This window comes from Pecten maximus, chromosome 11 (genome assembly GCF_902652985.1).
Source record: "Pecten maximus chromosome 11, xPecMax1.1, whole genome shotgun sequence".
NCBI lineage: Eukaryota > Metazoa > Mollusca > Bivalvia > Pectinida > Pectinidae > Pecten > Pecten maximus.
Genome location: NC_047025.1, coordinates 28,001,866 through 28,023,050, shown reverse-complemented (window position 1 = coordinate 28,023,050; position 21,185 = coordinate 28,001,866). Strand labels below are relative to the sequence as shown.

The 21,185-nt window shown below is 43.1% G+C and overlaps 1 protein-coding gene across 1 annotated transcript; it reads right to left on the bottom strand.

Moving 5' to 3' along the window:
* Positions 1-19,702, bottom strand: LOC117337747 (alkyl/aryl-sulfatase BDS1-like). The gene is made up of 5 exons (XM_033898854.1): positions 19,429-19,702; positions 14,909-15,095; positions 4,883-5,089; positions 4,121-4,376; positions 1-1,556 (listed from the first exon to the last, which is right to left on the bottom strand). Exons 2-5 carry the CDS (start codon positions 15,083-15,085, stop codon positions 448-450), a joined length of 1,749 nt encoding a protein of 582 aa, XP_033754745.1. The 5' UTR covers positions 15,086-15,095; positions 19,429-19,702; the 3' UTR covers positions 1-447.
* Between the last annotated feature and the right edge of the window lie 1,483 nt (positions 19,703-21,185).

Sequence of the window (21,185 nt, the reverse complement as noted above, 5' to 3'; positions counted from 1 at the left end):
TCCTGTGCTGTTTAAAATGTTTATCACAGTTTATTGTAATTATCATTGAAAAAATATCATACATACTTTCACACACATACAATATTAAATACACATGCAATTCCATTTCTCAACAACAGTAATTTGATTGATATGTCATCTCAAAGTCACAATGAACTATCTATTCTCATTATATTCTTAATGCCGATTACAGCACCAGATAGCTGTTGTAGTCCTTTGTTTCCGTATCACAAAGGTTTTTAGTATTTCATATATGATTTAAGAATGTAAATTACAATAGAAAATTGATATAAAAGCAGTAGTTTTCCTACCACTAGTTTTGAGTTTCTCAAATCAGAGGGGATCACTGGGCACCATTTCTTATCAAAAAATCTTCCAATAGAATTTCTACCGAACTTACATCACATAAAACAGAAATAGCTAGTTATTCTTGGTCCTGAGTTTGCATTAGTCTCTTTCAAAGCAGCCCATGATGTTCCTGAACTTCATGAGCCCGCCTTCTACCACGAGCTCCCCGACACTATAGGCCGTTAACGCCCTGGTGCGACTAGATATGATTTCCTTGAACACAGCCTCTGTCAGCGACACTTTGACGTCATACGTACTAGAAGGGCTTTCCGTAACAATGGCGATTGAATTACGTATGGTAACTACAGCGTGTTGGTTTGTGTCTGTAAATTCAAAGTAAAGCTGCTCCGACATTGAAGAACATTCTTCCGGTTTAAATCGGACGGGAAGAGCATGAATAATTTGAGAAACTGGAATAATTTTGATTGCATTTTCTCTAAGCTTACTTTTCTGGTTTTTGATATTAATTTCTGACGCTTCTTCGAAGGCAGTGGTCAAATAATAATTTCTTCCATTTGCGCTCTTTTGTAGAGCACCAAGTGACGACAGAGAGTCTATCTTAATGTCACGTGCCTCCGTATTGTCTCTATTCGTGAGAAGCACGTGCGAAGATAGTTCTAGTGCCCATTGGTAGTCTTTATCTTTATAAGCGGCCTTGGCCGCGTCCATTAGTTTATTGGCACCGACCAACCGAACCATTTTCTCTGCTTTAGTCTTTGGTGTGAATGGTGAGAGTTCGACTGCGTCGCCACTGAACCAGCCAATGTACGATGTGAACACACCCTTCACCGACCAGGCTACAGTACCATAGAACTCCCTAAGGAAGGGGTGGGCGGCCAGATGTGGGGGCAGCTTGACCAACTCCACGATCTCCTCCTTTGTCAGCCCCTGGTTGATGTAGCGCACTGTCTGGTCATGGACGTATTGTATGGCGTCTCGGTAGGCGGTAAGGGTCTCCCTGATGTATCGCTTGCCCTGAAGTGGCCGGGTGTGGCTCGGTATTAGGTACTCTGGGCCTAGCTCGATCATAATGTCAAGAGAGTTCACCCATTGCATGAGATCACGTGACGGGGTTCCTCGAATGGCGTACAAATTCGGAAAAGCTCGGTACACATCATCAGCACACAAAAAGATTTTCCTGTCTGCGATCCAGACTCCTATCTGATCATCCGTCTCCCCGGGAATGTGTATGATCTGTACTGGGATACCTGGCAGTGAAAGAAACAATTTAACACTACAAACATAGACCATGTGTGCTTCTCTAAAGCATATTACCATCACCGTATATTGTAATCGATCTGGCAGAAAGAGCACGCACAATAAGTAAATACTTCCAAACTGTCTTATTTCGACCTTCCATAATTTGTGTTGATTTTGTGCTCTCGTTACCTCTAGCTGTAGGATTTCAGTTTTGATAGCTATATTATGCTGTGTTCTAATATTCTATGTGTTGTGTTCCCGTGTTCTGACATCCCCTATAGCTATATGTTGTGTTCCCGTGTTCTGACATCCCCTAGCTATATAATGTGTTCCCGTGTTCTGACATCCCCTAAAGCTATGTGTTGTGTTCCCGTGTTCTGACATCCCCTAGCTATATAATGTGTTCCCGTGTTCTGACATCCCCTACAGCTATGTGTTGTGTTCCCGTGTTCTGAAATCCCCTATATCTATGTGTTGTGTTCCCGTGTTCTGACATCCCCTACAGCTATGTGTTGTGTTCCCGTGTTCTGACATCCCCTACAGCTATGTGTTGTGTTCCCGTGTTCTGAAATCCCCTATATCTATGTGTTGTGTTCCCGTGTTCTGACATCCCCTACAGCTATGTGTTGTGTTCCCGTGTTCTGACATCCCCTATAGCCATGTGTTGTGTTCCCGTGTTCTGACATCCCCTATAGCTATGTGTTGTGTTCCCGTGTTCTGACATCCCCTAGCTATATTATGTGTTCCCGTGTTCTGACATCCCCTAAAGCCATGTGTTGTGTTCCCGTGTTCTGACATCCCCTATATCTATATGTTGTGTTCCCTTGTTCTGACATTCCCTATATCTGTTTGTTGTGTTCCCGTGTTCTGACATCCCCTATAGCTATGTGTTGTGTTCCCGTGTTCTGACATCCCCTATAGCTATGTGTTGTGTTCCCGTGTTCTGACATCCCCTATAGCTATGTGTTGTGTTCCCGTGTTCTGACATCCCCTATATCTATGTGTTGTGTCCCGTGTTCTGACATCCCCTTTATATATGTGTTGTGTTCCCGTGTTCTGACATCCCCTATAGCTATGTGTTGTGTTCCCGTGTTCTGACATCCCCTATATCTGTGTGTTGTGTTCCCGTGTTCTGACATCCCCTATAGCTATGTGTTGTGTTCCCGTGTTCTGACATCCCCTATATCTATGTGTTGTGTTCCCGTGTTCTGACATCCCCTATATCTATGTGTTGTGTTCCCGTGTTCTGACATCCCCTATATCTATGTGTTGTGTTCCCGTGTTCTGACATCCCCTATAGCTATGTGTTGTGTTCCCGTGTTCTGACATCCCCTATATCTATGTGTTGTGTTCCCGTGTTCTGACATCCCCTATAGCTATGTGTTGTGTTCCCGTGTTCTGACATCCCCTATATCTATGTGTTGTGTTCCCGTGTTCTGACATTCCCCTATATCTATGTGTTGTGTTCCCGTGTTCTGACATCCCCTATATCTATGTGTTGTGTTCCCGTGTTCTGACATCCCCTATATCTATGTGTTGTGTTCCCGTGTTCTGACATCCCCTATATCTATGTGTTGTGTTCCCGTGTTCTGACATCCCCTATATCTATGTGTTGTGTTCCCGTGTTCTGACATCCCCTATAGCTATGTCTTGTGTTCATTTATTCTGGCACCCCTAGCTATATGCCGTTTACTCCTATTCTGACACCCCTAGCTATATGCCGTTTTCTCCTATTCTGACACCCCCTATAGCTATATGCCGTTTTCTCCTATTCTGACACCCCTAGCTATATGCTGTGTTCTCCTATTCTGACACCCCTAACTATATGCTGTTTTCTCCTATTCTGACACCCCCTAGCTATATGCCGTTTACTCCTATTCTGGCACCCCTAGCTATATGCTGTGTTCTCCTATTCTGACACCCCTAGCTATATGCCGTTTTCTCCTATTCTGACACCCCCTAGCTATATGCCGTTTACTCCTATTCTGACACCCCTAGCTATATGTTGTTTAATCCTATTCTGACACCCCTAACTATATGCTGTTTTCTCATATTCAGACACCCCCTAGCTATATGCTGTGTTCTCATATTCTGACACCCCTAGCTATATGTTGTTTTCTCATATTCTGACACCCCTAGCTATATGCCGTTTTCTCCTATTCTGACACCCCCTAGCTATATGCCGTTTACTCCTATTCTGACACCCCTAGCTATATGTTGTTTAATCCTATTCTGACACCCCTAACTATATGCTGTTTTCTCATATTCAGACACCCCCTAGCTATATGCTGTGTTCTCATATTCTGACACCCCTAGCTATATGTTGTTTTCTCATATTCTGACACCCCTAGCTATATGTTGTTTTCTCATATTCTGACACTCCTAGCTATATGCTGTGTTCTCATATTCTGACACCCCTAGCTATATTCTGTGTTCTCCTATTCTGACACCCCTAGCTATATGCCGTTTACTCCTATTCTGACACCCCTAGCTATATGTTGTTTAATCCTATTCTGACACCCCTAGCTATGTTGTCTTCTCCAATTATGACCCTGTATAATGAATCACAAACCTGCAATTGTTACGTCGGTAACAGCCTTGGAGACGAATTTGTTAGGATAGACTAGTCCCATTCCACCACTGGAACCACCGTAGGTCAATTTTAATCCAATTCCTGCGTTTACCGATTCCGGTAGCAAAACTCCAAACTGTCTCATAGCCCGGGTATACGTGGCGCCATTTACTGTAGAAAAGGCCCTTTTCATTTCTTGCATGATTTTCTTGTGGGCCCAGATATCCGGAGGGTTGTTTACGTCCTCTATAAAAGACTAAAATGAAACTAATATTAATTGTTTTCTGTGAAACGACACAATATTTACAAAGTGATATCAGATAAGTTATAAACTAAATGACAAATGTTCATTAATACCGGAAACGATCTACTACAAATTGGTTTGGCAATTTTCGAGAACAATAGCAATACGGCAACAATAGGAGTGTAGTAAGTAAAGGTCATTGTATTGTCTTAATGGACATATTTGTTTCATTATTAAACTGTTTTGGAGACAAATAATCCCGATAAGTTACCGTTCTCTGAAGCCAAACAATAGGTATCTGCAGTGTTTAGATACCTGTAAAACTCACACTTATATCTCCATGCATGTGGTATTTTTGTGGCCGACATCATGTTCTCATTTGAGCACATTCTATTTCCTTGTTTTGTTGGTATTTTGTCATTGGTTTTATTTCGAATAACGGTTTAGTTTTAAAGCCAGTGTTCTCCATTGTTTTAGAAGTGCAGTAGGCTACATGCATTTGCTGAGCTGTGACTTACCGATGCTCCGACTGTGTGGTCAGCGTGGTTGTGTGTATAAACGATGGCTTTGATTGGTTTGTCGGAGATGTTGCGAAAGGCTGCCATTATCTTAGTGGCAGACTCGGTACTTTCCGTCACATCAACTACTACCAAGCCATTTGGACCCTCAAGCAGGATAGAATTGGCGAGCGCATAACCGACGGCCACATACACATCTTCGGTGACCTGGATAAGGATGGGAAAAGTGATATTTTGGTACCCCTGTAGTTTCTCCCACGATTCCTTGCACAAACTTCATATGAAGGATCGGAAACATTGTCATATGCATGTGTGTTGTAGGTTTTTATCAATCGCCTTTCACCGGCCGTTAAAGATTCAAGTTGCTCATTCGTTGTTGACCTCTGTCATATAGAGAATAAATACTTACTATCAAGACAAAAGGGGATGGTTTACAAATATAGAAATAGGGTTAATTTAAAAATATAAATAGAGAGTTACATAAAATTGCATAATGTTTATATCAGGACGGTGGACCAAAACAATATGATATTTAATATATTTATATAGGAAATCGACATAATGTTGTTATATGCTATAGAGCTTGCATGTGGAGTGATTTTAAGAAAAATACCAACATCTGTAAATTGTATTTTTGGGTTGAATCTTAACCAATACCCCATACCTTTTCATGCTCGATCACGCCCATGTGAAAGGCATGTGTGTTACCTCTGTGCCACCCGACCACTCACAAGGAACCATTGAAACGCATTCAACCGGAATGAGTTCTTGCACTAAACTAATTTGCGTTAAAAGGGATATCCAAGGAAATTGTACCAAGAAACTAAAGCTTAAAATCACGAGCAAAACTACCCACGAATATCTTAAGTAACGCAGTAGACTGATGTATATCTGAATATTTGTTTCTAAATATCCTAACGTCCAAGAAGGAAGCTTACGATACAATTTCATGTTTAATACTCGACATACGCTGTTTCTATATTTATAAACTGTTCACTTAATTACAATCCATTGATATGATATACAAACATGCCATGTATATCTATTGCATATTATCGGGATTTAGACAGCAGCTAGTCTATGATAAGGGATACATAATTGGTTGTCAATGATAAACGATACATATTCTCGTATATGATATATACAATAACAGTCACGTATCATCTAATAAATCCTACATACATACCATACACTCGTAACCCGACTGTTGTTTACCACACTCGTAACCCGACAGTTGTTTACCACACTCGTAACCCGACAGTTGTTTACCACACTCGTTCCCCGACTGTTGTTTACCACACTCGTAACCCCACAGTTGTTTACCACACTCATTACCCGACTGTTGTTTACCACACTCGTTACCCGACTGTTGTTTACCACACTCATTACCCGACTGTTGTTTACCACACTCGTTACCCGACTGTTGTTTACCACACTCGTTACCCAACTGTTGTTTACCACACTCGTTACCCGACTGTTGTTTACCACACTCGTTACCCGACTGTTGTTTATCACACTCGTAACCCGACTGTTGTTTATCACACTCTTTACCCGACATTTGTTTACCACACTCGTAACCCCACAGTTGTTTACCACACTCACTACCTGACAGTTGTTTACCACACTCGTAACCCGACTGTTGTTTACCACACTCGTTATCCGACAGTTGTTTACCACACTCGTAACCCGACTGTTTGTTTACCACACTCGTAACCCGACTGTTGTTTACCACACTCACTACCCGACTGTTGTTTACCACACTCGTTACCCGACTGTTGTTTACCACACTCGTTACCCGACTGTTGTTTACCACACTCGTTATCCGACAGTTGTTTACCACACTCGTAACCCGACTGTTTGTTTACCACACTCGTAACCCGACTGTTGTTTACCACACTCACTACCCGACTGTTGTTTACCACACTCGTTACCCGACTGTTGTTTACCACACTCGTTACCCGACTGTTGTTTACCACACTCGTTACCCGACTGTTGTTTACCACACTCGTAACCCGACAGTTGTTTACCACACTCACTACCCGACTGTTGTTTACCACACTCGTTATCCGACTGTTGTTTACCACACTCGTTACCCGACTGTTGTTTACCACACTCGTAACCCGACTGTTGTTTACCACACTCACTACCCGACTGTTGTTTACCACACTCGTTACCCGACTGTTGTTTACCACACTCGTAACCCGACTGTTGTTTACCACACACGTTACCCGACTGTTGTTTACCACACTCGTTATCCGACTGTTGTTTACCACACTCGTTCCCCGACTGTTGTTTACCACACTCGTAACCCCACAGTTGTTTACCACACTCGTTACCCGACTGTTGTTTACCACACTCGTTACCCGACTGTTGTTTACCACACTCGTTACTCGACTGTTGTTTACCACACTCACTACCCGACTGTTGTTTTCCAAACTCGTTACCTGACAGTTGTTTATCACACTCGTAACCCCACAGTTGTTTACCACACTCACTACCTGACAGTTGTTTACCACACTCGTAACCCGACTGTTGTTTACCACACTCGTTACCCGACTGTTGTTTACCACACTCACTACCCGACTGTTGTTTACCACACTCGTTCCCCGACTGTTGTTTACCACACTCGTAACCCCACAGTTGTTTACCACACTCACTACCTGACAGTTGTTTATCACACTCGTTACCCGACTGTTGTTTACCACACTCGTTACCTGACAGTTGTTTATCACACTCGTAACCCGACAGTTGTTTACCACACTCACTACCCGACTGTTGTTTACCACACACGTAACCCGACAGTTGTTTACCACACTCGTTACCCGACTGTTGTTTACCACACTCGTAACCCGACTGTTGTTTACCACACTCTTTACCCGACTGTTGTTTACCACACACGTAGCCTGACTGTTGTTTACCACACTCGTTACCCGACTGTTGTTTACCACACTCGTTACCCGACTGTTGTTTATCACACTCGTTACTCGACAGTTGCTTATCACACTCGTTATCCGACTGCTGTTTACCACACTCGTTACTCGACAGTTGTTTACCACACTAGTAACCCGACTGTTGTTTACCACACTCGTTACCCGACTGTTGTTTATCACACTCGTTCCCCGACTGGTTTTTTTATCACACTCGTTACCCGACAGTTGTTTACCACACTCGTTACCCGACTGTTGTTTACCACACTAGTAACCCGACTGTTGTTTACCACACTCGTTACCCGACTGTTGTTTACCACACTCGTAACCCGACTGTTGTTTACCACACTCACTACCCGACTGTTGTTTACCACACTCGTTACCCGACTGTTGTTTACCACACTCGTTACCCGACTGTTGTTTACCACACTCGTTACCCGACTGTTGTTTACCACACTCGTAACCCGACAGTTGTTTACCACACTCACTACCCGACTGTTGTTTACCACACTCGTTATCCGACTGTTGTTTACCACACTCGTTACCCGACTGTTGTTTACCACACTCGTAACCCGACTGTTGTTTACCACACTCACTACCCGACTGTTGTTTACCACACTCGTTACCCGACTGTTGTTTACCACACTCGTAACCCGACTGTTGTTTACCACACTCGTTACCCGACAGTTGTTTACCACACTCGTTACCTGACAGTTGTTTATCACACTCGTTACCCGACAGTTGTTTACCACACACGTTACCCGACTGTTGTTTACCACACTCACTACCTGACAGTTGTTTACCACACTCGTAACCCGACTGTTGTTTACCACACTCGTTACCCGACAGTTGTTTACCACACTCGTTATCCGACTGTTGTTTACCACACTCGTTCCCCGACTGTTGTTTACCACACTCGTAACCCCACAGTTGTTTACCACACTCGTTACCCGACTGTTGTTTACCACACTCGTTACCCGACTGTTGTTTACCACACTCGTTACCCGACTGTTGTTTACCACACTCACTACCCGACTGTTGTTTACCACACTCGTTCCCCGACTGTTGTTTACCACACTCGTAACCCCACAGTTGTTTACCACACTCACTACCTGACAGTTGTTTATCACACTCGTTACCCGACTGTTGTTTACCACACTCGTTACCTGACAGTTGTTTATCACACTCGTAACCCGACAGTTGTTTACCACACTCACTACCCGACTGTTGTTTACCACACACGTAACCCGACAGTTGTTTACCACACTCGTTACCCGACTGTTGTTTACCACACTCGTAACCCGACTGTTGTTTACCGCGCCCGTAACCCGACTGTTGTTTACCACGAAAATAACCTGACTGTTGTTTACCACACTCGTTACCCGACTGTTGTTTACCACACTCGTTACCCGACTGTTGTTTATCACACTCGTTACTCGACAGTTGCTTATCACACTCGTTATCCGACTGCTGTTTACCACACTCGTTACTCGACAGTTGTTTACCACACTAGTAACCCGACTGTTGTTTACCACACTCGTTACCCGACTGTTGTTTATCACACTCGTTCCCCGACTGGTTTTGTTATCACACTCGTTACCCGACAGTTGTTTACCACACTCGTTACCCGACTGTTGTTTATCACACTCGTTACTCGACAGTTGCTTATCACACTCGTTATCCGACTGTTGTTTACCACACTCGTTACTCGACAGTTGTTTACCACACTAGTAACCCGACTGTTGTTTACCACACTCGTTACCCGACTGTTGTTTACAACACCCGTAACCCGACTGTTGTTTACCACACTCATTACCCGACTGTTGTTTATCACACTCGTTACTCGACAGTTGCTTATCACAATCGTTATCCGACTGTTGTTTACCACACCCGTAACCCGACTGTTGTTTACAACACTCGTAACCCAACTATTGTTTACCACACTCATTACCCGACTGTTGTTTACCACACTCACTACCTGACAGTTGTTTACCACAATCGTTATCCGACTGTTGTTTACCACAATCGTTATCCGACTGTTGTTTACCACACCCGTAACCCGACTGTTGTTTACAACACTCGTAACCCAACTTTTGTTTACCACACTCATTACCCGACTGTTGTTTATCACACTCACTACCTGACAGTTGTTTATCACACTCGTAACCCGACAGTTGTTTACTATACTCGTTACCCGACTGTTGTTTACCACACTCGTTACCCGACTGTTGTTTACCATACTTGTTACCCGACTGTTGTTTACCACACTCACTACCCGACTGTTGTTTACCACACTCACTACCTGACAGTTGTTTATCACACTCGTAACCCGACAGTTGTTTACCACACTCACTACCCGACTGTTGTTTACCACACTCGTAACCCGACAGTTGTTTACCACACTCGTTACCCGACAGTTGTTTACCACACTCGTAACCCGACTGTTGTTTATCACACTCGTTACCCGACTGTTGTTTACCACACTCACTACCTGACAGTTGTTTATCACACTCGTAACCCGACAGTTGTTTACTATACTCGTTACCCGACTGTTGTTTACCACACTCGTTACCCGACTGTTGTTTACCACACTCGTTACCCGACTGTTGTTTACCACACTCGTTACCCGACTGTTGTTTACCACACTCGTTACCCGACTGTTGTTTACCACACTCGTAACCCGACTGTTGTTTACCACACTCTTTACCCGACTGTTGTTTACCACACACGTAACCTGACTGTTGTTTACAACACTCGTTACCCTGCTGTAGTTACCACACACGTAACCCGACTGTATCACTGTTGAGAGGGATATTGTTTGTCTGTAACGAGAGTGATGAAATCTATTTTCGACTTACAGGAGTCTAAATATAAAGTTAGAATTTCCGGACCTGGCAGTGCTTTAGATAAGTGAAGAAGATTATCTGTTGAACGACGGAAATACACATTATCGATATTGTATAAAGCGGAGGAGGAAACTGTCAATTATGTGATAATTTCACTATAATTAATCTGATATATACATCTGTCATATCATCTGAAATCCGATTGGAATGAAAGAAATTTGATATTATAAGGAGATTATAAGCAAAATTTATTTCGCAGTTACATATAAAGTCGATTATGTTATAGTTGTCAATGGTGGAAGTGTATGTGTGTTGATATGTATTTCTAAGTAAATATTTAATCATTTATCTCATATGCTAAATGCGATAAGGGAATGATACCTGGATTAGATAATAATATCAACTGTCAATTGTGGGGAATGCTATTCACCAGCTGTTATTTGTATGTGTCCCGATTTTGACCTAGTCGGTCGAGGTTCGATAACCCATGAACAGGTATGGTGTCACCTGCCCGACCACGTGGGTTTCCCCCGAGTACTCCGGTTTCCTCCTACAGTAAGACATACGCGCGCTTCCATCCTGGACAAAAAGCATGGTTAATATAATTTGGCATGACTTGTTTTCAAATTTTGGTAAAATAAATTAGTTTATGTTCACATTATAATACCGTTCTTTATACATCAAATTTTAGCTAATAGAAACAAAATATATCTATATAAAATATTAGGGACGTTAATGATATTTACATGAATACATGTGTATATCTAACCAAACAGTGTGTATACAATTTTAGCGAAAAGTAACAAAACAGATTTAGATGAAATATCCGGGATAAAAGAACACCTGATGTAATTTAATAGGCATTCCTCTGGTAAACAGGTGGATATACAATGAGGCCACGGCTAAATCGACACAGCAAACCCTGATAAAATGGAAAGTAAGCATAAACAATGGTGTCCTAGAACCCAGGGATAAACAAAGCTGTCCTTGAACCCAGGGATAAACAAAACTGTCCTGGAACCCTGGGATAAACAAACCTGTCCTGGAACCCTGGTATAAACAAACCTGTCCTGAAACCCTGGGATAAACAAACCTGTCCTGGAACCCTGAGATAAACAAATCTGTCCTGGAACCCTGGGATAAACAAACCTGTCCTGGAACCCTGAGATAAACAAACCTATCCTGGAACCCTGGGATAAACAAACCTGTCCTGGAACCCTGAGATAAACAAAGCTAACCTGGAACCCTGGGATAAACAAACCTGTCCTGGAACCCTGAGATAAACAAAAATGTCCTGGAACCCTGGGATAAACAAAACTGTCCTGGAACCCTGGGGTACACAAACCTGTCCTGGAACGCTGGGATAAACAAACCTGTCCTGGAACCCTGGTATAAACAAACCTGTCCTGGAACCCTGGTATAAACAAACCTGTCCTGGAACCGAGGGATAAACAAACCTGTCCTGGAACCCCGGGATAAACAAACAATCCTGGAACCCTGAGATAAACAAACCTGTCCTGGAACCCTGGGATAAACAAACCTGTCCTGGAACCCTGGGATAAACAAACCTGTCCTGGAACCGAGGGATAAACAAACCTGTCCTGGAACCCTGGGATAAACAAACCTGTCCTGGAACCCTGAGATAAACAAACCTGTCCTGGAACCCTGGGATAAACAAAGCTGTCCTGGAACCCTGGGATAAACAAACATGTCCTGGAACCCTGGGATAAACAAAACTGTCCTGGAACCCTGGGATAAACAAAGCTGTCCTGGAACCCTGGGATAAACAAACCTGTCCTGGAACCCTGAGATAAACAAACCTGTCCTGGAACCCTGAGATAAACAAACCTGTCCTGGAACCCTGTTATAAACAAACCTGTCCTTGAACCCTGGGATAAACAAACAATCCTGAAACCCTGAGATAAACAAAGCTGTCCACGGATAAACAAACCTGTCCTGGAACCGGGAGATAAACAAATCTGTCCTGGAACCCTGGGATAAACAAACCTGTCCTGGAACCCTGGGGTACACAAAGCTGTCCACGAATAAACAAACCTGCCCTGGAACCCTGGGATAAACAAACAATCCTGGAACCCTGAGATAAACAAAACTGTCCTGGAACCCTGGGATAAACAAACCTGTCCTGGAACCCTGGGATAAACAAACCTGTCCTGGAACCCTGGGATAAACAAACCTGTCATGGAACCCTGGGATAAACAAACCTGTCCTGGAACCCTGTTATAAACAAAGCTGTCCACGGATAAACAAACCTGTCCTGGAACCCTGGGATAAACAAACCTGTCCTGGAACCGAGGGATAAACAAACCTGTCCTGGAACCCTGGGATAAACAAACCTGTCCTGGAACCGAGGGATAAACAAACCTGTCCTGGAACCCTGGGATAAACAAACAATCCTGGAACCGAGGGATAAACAAACCTGTCCTGGAACCCTGGGATAAACAAACCTGTCCTGGAACCCTGGGATAAACAAACCTGTCCTGGAACCCTGGGATAAACAAACCTGTCCTGGAACCCTGGGATAAACAAAACTGTCCTGGAACCCTGGGATAAACAAACCTGTCCTGGAACCCTGAGATAACCAAACCTGTCCTCGAACCCTGGGATAAACAAAGCTGTCCTGGAACCCTGGGATAACCAAACCTGTCCTCGAACCCTGGGGTACACAAACCTGTCCTGGAACCCTGATATAAACAAACCTGTCCTGGAACCCAGTTATAAACAAAACTGTCCAGGAACCCTGAGATAAACAAACAATCCTGGAACCCAGTTATAAACAAAACTGTCCAGGAACCCTGAGATAAACAAACAATCCTGGAACCCAGTTATAAACAAAGCTGTCCTGGAACCCTGAGATAAACAAACCTGTCCTGGAACCCTGGGGTACACAAACCTGTCCTGGAACCCTGTTATAAACAAACCTGTCCTGGAACCCTGAGATAAACAAAACTGTCCTGGAACCCTGAGATAAACAAACCTGTCCTGGAACCCTGAGATAAACAAACCTGTCCTGGAACCCTGAGATAAACAAACCTGTCCTGGAACCCTGGGATAAACAAACCTGTCCTGGAACCCTGAGATAAACAAACCTGTCCTGGAACCCTGGGATAAACAAACCTGTCCTGGAACCCTGGGATAAACAAACCTGTCCTGGAATCCTGAGATAAACAAACCTGTCCTGGAACCCTGGGATAAACAAACCTGTCCTGGAACCCTGGTATAAACAAACCTGTTCTGGAACCCTGAACCCACGTTTGCGTATGCATAATTCCGAGCGATTTAAGCGATATTCCGTTCAGTGCTGGTTGTGTGAAGAATTCCTTCCCCAGTTTCAGTAGAAATAGAATTTTTTTTTACAGATGTTTAGCCCAGAAAGACAATATTCCAGATGTTACTGACAAATAATAGGTAGCCATACATACCAGAATTCAATGTTCGCAGTATGTCGCGTTGTCCGTACATATCCGAGTTAACCATACTTAATGGAATTACGATAGCAGTACAGAATTTAAGAATCGTTCCTTAACTAAAATAGATTTTCTTTTAACTTCAATAATGCTTACAAATGGATTTTTTTAGTTAAAACCCTACAATTTTAAACATACTACAATTAAAACCTTATTATTATAAACATCCTACAATTAAAACCCTACAATTGTATAAATATTACAATTAAAACCCTACCATTGTAAACATGCTACAATTAAAACCCTACCATTGTAAACATGCTACAATTAAAACCCTACCAGCATTGTAAACATGCTACAATTAAAACCCTACTATTGTAAACATACTACAATTAAAACCCTACTGTTGTAAACATGTTACAATTAAAAAACTACCATTGTAAACATGCTACAATTAAAACCCTACCATTGTAAACATGTTACAATTAAAACCCTACCATTGTAAACATGTTACAATTAAAACCCTACTATTGTAAACATGTTACAGTTAAAACCCTACCATTGTAAACATGCTACAATTAAAACCCTACCATTGTAAACATGTTACAATTAAAACCCTACTATTGTAAACATACTACACCTTAAATCCTGCAATTGTAAACATGAAACAATTAAAACCCTACAATTATAAACATGTTACAATTAAAACCCTACTATTGTAAACATGTTACAATTACAACCCTAGAATTGTTAACATTCTACACCTAAAACCCTACAATTGTAAACATACCACAATTAAAAACACTATGACACACACTTTTTTTATACCTTTATAACTTCCGGTACATTGAACTCCTTGGTATGAGTGACCAGATCCCGGTCTGGTTTGGCCAGTGTAAGGATCCGATCCCGGTACGAATGTCCACTTCCGGTAAGAATACGATTGCCGAAGTACAATGCCAGAACACCCAGTAATACCATCACCAGTACCTGTCTGTCGTCCATAATGGATCGTCTGAAATCATATTTAAGGCGGCATATGAGGGCCACTATACAGATTTATATATCTTGTACGAACAACTCAGTATCTTATCTGTACAACTGGTATCTTGTCTGTACAGCTTAGTATAGTGTACGTACAACTTAGTATTTTGTACATACAACTTAGTATCTTGTACGAACAACTTGTATCTTGTACGTACGACTTAGTATCTTGTACGTACAACTTCTATCTTGAACGTATAACCTGTATCTTGAACGTACAACCTGTATATTGTACGTACGACTTGTATATTGTACGTACAACTTGTATATTGTACATACAACTTAGTATCTTGTACGTACAACCTGTATCTTGTACGTACAAATTGTATCGTGTACGTACAACTTGTATCTTGTACGTACGACTTTTATCTTGTACGTTTAACTTCTATCTTGAACGTACAACCTGTATATTGTACGTACGACTTGTATATTGTACGTACGACTTGTATATTGTACGTACAACTTGTATCTTGTACGTACAACTTCTTGGACGTACAATTTAATATCTTGTATGTGCAACTTGTATCTTGTACGTACAACTATATATATCGTACGTACAACTTACATATCTTGTACGTCCAACTTAGTATATTTTACACACATCTTGTATCTTGTACGTACAACTTACATATCTTATACGTACAACTTAATATATTGTACGTACAACTTACATATCTTGTACGTACAACTGATTATATTGTACGTACAACTTACATATCTTGTACGTACAACTGAATATCTTGTACGTATGAGGTAAATATCTTTAACCGCCCTGATAAACCGCCGTATGTTTCATGTAGAGACAATGTATGAGACATCATTTTATGTTCAACTCTCAAGTCCCAAAACTACCTAAAAGTTTAATGAGGTATATAAAACGGGTTGAGTTATACCAACTTATTCATATAAAATATCATTTCATATTCATATGTAGAAATCGTATGATAGATATTGAAATATATACATGAAAAAAAAAACAAAAAACACTACGCTGACTATGAATGTCAAGATAAAGGGTTTGTTATGTATAAAACTTTGTCTACAAAAACCTATCGGTTTGTGACCGATGTTTTAGTGCTGTTTACGATCCATGCACCGAAGATTTTCAACACGGTCATGGTCAATCTTACTTCCTTCCAAATGACTCATTATGAGCACGATGTATATATAACCCGTCGTTCTGCACCACTAACATAAATAATCGTACACAATTCATAGTTTGTAAAAGTGTCGTCTTTGTCAAATAATGACAATCTTGACTCACAGTCGTTAGTTAGCCGACATTATCGTTCACCGAATTTTCCGCTCGTGACTCAGTATGGACTACAGGAAATAATTTGTGATTTGATAATTGTGGCAACTTTTAAAGCAAAATCAACGGGAATATTCCACTACAAATAAACCTACTAATAAAGAATATCCATTTGACAGCAGCACTAACACCTCGTAAGCTACTGACATGTCTCAACTATTTCAATCATGTTCCTTCATGCTTTTCAGTTTTCATTCCAACCATCGCATGGAAACATAACCACTTACACCAACAACCAGGGACCTAATAATTCGACCCCATCACTAGGGACATTGCACCTCGACCTTATCGCTAGGGAAATCACCTATCAACTCCATCACTAAGGACATCACTCCTCTACCCTTCACTAGTGTCATTACAGCATTACCACTCACCTCCATAACTAGGGACATTAACCCCCACCTCCATCACTAGGGACATTAACCCTCACCTCAATAACTAGGGACATCGCCCCTCACCCCCATAACTAGTGTCATTACCCCTCACCTCAATAACTAGTGACATCGCCCCTCACCTCAATAACTAGGGACATTACCCCTCACCTCAATAACTAGTGACATCGCCCCTCACCTCAATAACTAGTGACATCGCCCCTCACCTCAATAACTAATGACATCGCCCCTCACCTCAATAACTAGGGACATTACCCCTCACCTCCATCACTAGGGACATTACCCCTCACCTCAATAACTAGTGACATTACCCCTCACCTCCATCACTAGGGTCATTACCCCTCACCTCCATCACTAGGGTCATTACCCCTCACCTCCATCACTAGGGACATTCCCCCTCACCTCCATAACAAGTGTCATTACCCCTCACCTCCATCACTAGGGACATTACCCCTCACCTCAATAACTAGGGACATTACCCCTCACCTCCATCACTAGGGTCATTACCCCTCACCTCCATCACTAGGGACATTCCCCCTCACCTCCATAACAAGTGTCATTACCCCTCACCTCAATAACTAGTGACATTACCCCTCACCTCAATAACTAGTGACATCGTCCCTCACCTCAATCACTAGGGACATTACCCCTCACCTCAATAACTAGGGACATTACCCCTCACCTCCATAACTAGTGACATCGCCCCTCACCTCCATCACTAGGGACATTACCCCTCACCTCAATAACTAGTGACATAACCCCTCACCTCCATAACTAGTGACATCGCCCCTCACCTCCATCACTAGGGTCATTACCCCTCATCTCTATCAATAGGGACATTACCCCTCACCTCCATCACTAGGGACATCGCCCCTCACCTCCATTACTAGGGACATTACCCCTCACCTCCATCACTAGGGACATTACCCCTCACCTCCATTACTAGGGACATGACCCCTCACCTCCATTACTAGGGACATTACCCCTCACCTCCATCACTAGGGACATTACCCCTCACCTCCATTACTAGGGACATGACCCCTCACCTCCATCACTAGGGTCATTACCCCTCATCTCTATCAATAGGGACATTACCCCTCACCTCCATTACTAGGGACATTACCCCTCACCTCCATCACTAGGGACATTACCCCTCACCTCCATCACTAGGGACATCGCCCCTCACCTCCATCACTAGGGACATTACCCCTCACCTCCATTACTAGGGACATTACCCCTCACCTCCATCACTAGGGACATTACCCCTCACCTCCATCACTAGGGACATCGCCCCTCACCTCCATTACTAGGGACATTACCCCTCACCTCAATCACTAGGGACATTACCCCTCACCTCAATCACTAGGGACATTACCCCTCACCTCCATCACTAGGGACATCGCCCCTCACCTCAATAACTAGGGACATTACCCCTCACCTCCATCACTAGGGACATTACCCCTCACCTCCATCACTAGGGACATTACCCCTCACCTCCATCACTAGGGACATTACCCCTCACCTCCATCACTAGGGACATTCCCCCTCACTTCCATCACTAGGGACATCACCCCTCACCTCCATTACTAGGGACATTACCCCTCACCTCCATCACTAGGGACATTCCCCCTCACCTCCATCACTAGGGACATTACCCCTCACCTCCATCACTAGGGACATTCCCCCTCACTTCCATCACTAGGGACATTACCCCTCACCTCCATCACTAGGGACATTACCCCTCACCTCCATCACTAGGGACATCACCCCTCATATCGATTACTAGGGACATCGCCCCCACCTCATTAACAAGACATGTCGCCCCTCGCCTCCATCACTAGGGACATCACCCCTCATATCGATTACTAGGGACATCGCCCCCACCTCATTAACAAGGCATGTCGCCCCTCGCCTCCATCACTAGGGACATCGCCCCCACCTCATTAACAAGACATGTCGCCCCTCGCCTCCATCACTAGGGACATCGCCCCTCGCCTCCATCACTAGGGACATCACCGTAGACTCCCAATGTTTGTCATTCCTGCGTAACACAGTAGCCTAAATTCGAGGTCGGTAGCCTTATCAATATACTTAAAAGTTCTTATGTCGGTCATATTTGTACTTCCTTCCTTGTGTCAAGAAAGGGGACACATAATTTGCATAACCTATTTCTGACCATTTTAATTGTCTTTCTTCACCATTTACTTACTAAGAGAAACTTCGATCCGCCTGACTGGTTTTGTATGCTATTATTTTTTAAACAAAATTCAAAATTTGCAAGTCATGCTTTAAATGCTTTGTTATGGAGTTTACTCAATTTTCAATTCTTTATTACCGTAATTTGATATCACAGGTATTGTTAGGTTACAAACGGCTATATGTATTTGTGGCTGATAAACAAATGTGTTTTTTTTTTGTCGAAATATTGTAATCGTAAAGAATGTTGGCAATACTAAAACATGTAATACTAAAACATGTAATACTAAATCATGTATCTAAATAACTCTTAATCCAATTTAGTACAAATACTATAAACACAAGTAAAACTCATTTACGTGCAAACAATAGAAAATATTTATAATAATGTATGTATAACTTACCTATAGTGATGATTTATCTGTTGTGTAGCATTATCACATCAGTTCACGGGAGCAGGGTACAGATCTACCTAACGCTCATCTGTAGGGCTCCACCTCTTTATCAACCCGTTCGGAAACATTTCGGACAAGGTCGGAAGAAACAGTCAATATTTGAATACACAATCGCCTATTTCCACTGCGTACTCTAGGGTCAAAAACTGGGCTACACGTACAGAAGCGGCGTTATCTCTAAGGAATAGGAACGCATCGAAATAGGAGCAACCTTTTACACATACTACCAAACACGTTGTCGGGTAGAACATTGTAAATGGACCGACCCTGTGTAATCTACCGTGCTAGTCAAGTCAAGTGTGTTGACAGTATAAAGTAGAGGTGGACTGTGTACATAACAATATAGTTACTTTTACAGCACATTTCCACAATGACTTAGTAGTAGAGATAATGTAACTGTACAAAGTCACTCTTACCGGATAAAGTCACATATAGGTCACAGTCCCGTGTTACTGGGTTAGAGTGACATACAGATCACAGTCCCGTGTTACCGGGTTAGAGTGACACACAGATCACAGTCCTGTGTTACCGGGTTAGAGTGACACACAGATCAGAGTCCCGTGTTACCGGGTTAGAGTGACACACAGATCAGAGTCCCGTGTTACCGGGTTAGAGTGACACACAGGTCAGAGTCCCGTGTTACTGGGTTAGAGTGACACACATATCACAGTCCCGTGTTACCGGGTTAGAGTGACACACAGATCACAGTCCCGTGTTACCGGGTTAGAGTGACACACAGATCACAGTCCCGTGTTACCGGGTTAGAGTGACACACAGGTCAGAGTCCCGTGTTACTGGGTTAGAGTGACACACATATCACAGTCCCGTGTTACCGGGTTAGAGTGACACACAGATCACAGTCCCGTGTTACCGGGTTAGAGTGACACACAGATCACAGTCCCGTGTTACCGGGTTAGAGTGACACTACAGGATCAGAGTCCCGTGTTACTGGGTTAGAGTGACATACAGATCACAGTCCCGTGTTTACCGGGTTAGAGTGACACACAGATCACAGTCCCGTGTTACCGGGTTTAGAGTGACACTACAGATCACAGTCCCGTGTTACCGGGTTAGAGTGACACACAGATCAACAGTCCCCGTGTTACCGAGTCTAGAGTGACACACAGATCAGAGTCCCGTGTTACCGGGTTAGAGTGACACACAGATCACAGTCCCGTGTTACCGGGTTAGAGTGACACACAGATCACAGTCCCGTGTTACCGGGTTAGAGTGACACACAGATCACAGTCCCGTGTTACCGGGTTAGAGTGACACACAGATCACAGTCCCGTGTTACCGGGTTAGAGTGACACACAGATCACAGTCCCGTGTTACTGGGTTAGAGTGACACACATATCACAGTCCCGTGTTACCGGGTTAGAGTGACACACAGGTCAGAGTCCCGTGTTACCGGGTTAGAGTGACACACAGATCACAGACCTGTGTTACCGGGTTAGAGTGATACATGTACATAGATCACAGTCCCGTGTTACCGGGTTAGAGTGACATACAGATCACAGTCCCGTGTTACCGGGTTAGAGTGATACATGTACATAGATCACAGTCCTGTGTTACCGGGTTAGAGTGACACACAGGTCAGAGTCCCGTGTTACCGGGTTAGAGTGACACACAGGTCAGAGTCCCGTGTTACCGGGTTAGAGTGACACGCAGATCACAGTCCCGTGTTACCGGGTTGGAGTGACTCA

Excerpts from the sequence above, each read along its gene's own strand:
- LOC117337747 (XM_033898854.1), bottom strand. The coding sequence starts at position 15,085 with ATGGACGACAGACAGGTACTGGTGATGGTATTACTGGGTGTTCTGGCA. Across the intron at positions 5,090-14,908 it reads ATGTACCGGAAGTTATAAAG|GTCACCGAAGATGTGTATGT; the intron begins GTATAAAAAAAG and ends ATCCTTATCCAG. Across the intron at positions 4,377-4,882 it reads ACCACACAGTCGGAGCATCG|TCTTTTATAGAGGACGTAAA; the intron begins GTAAGTCACAGC and ends GTTTCATTTTAG.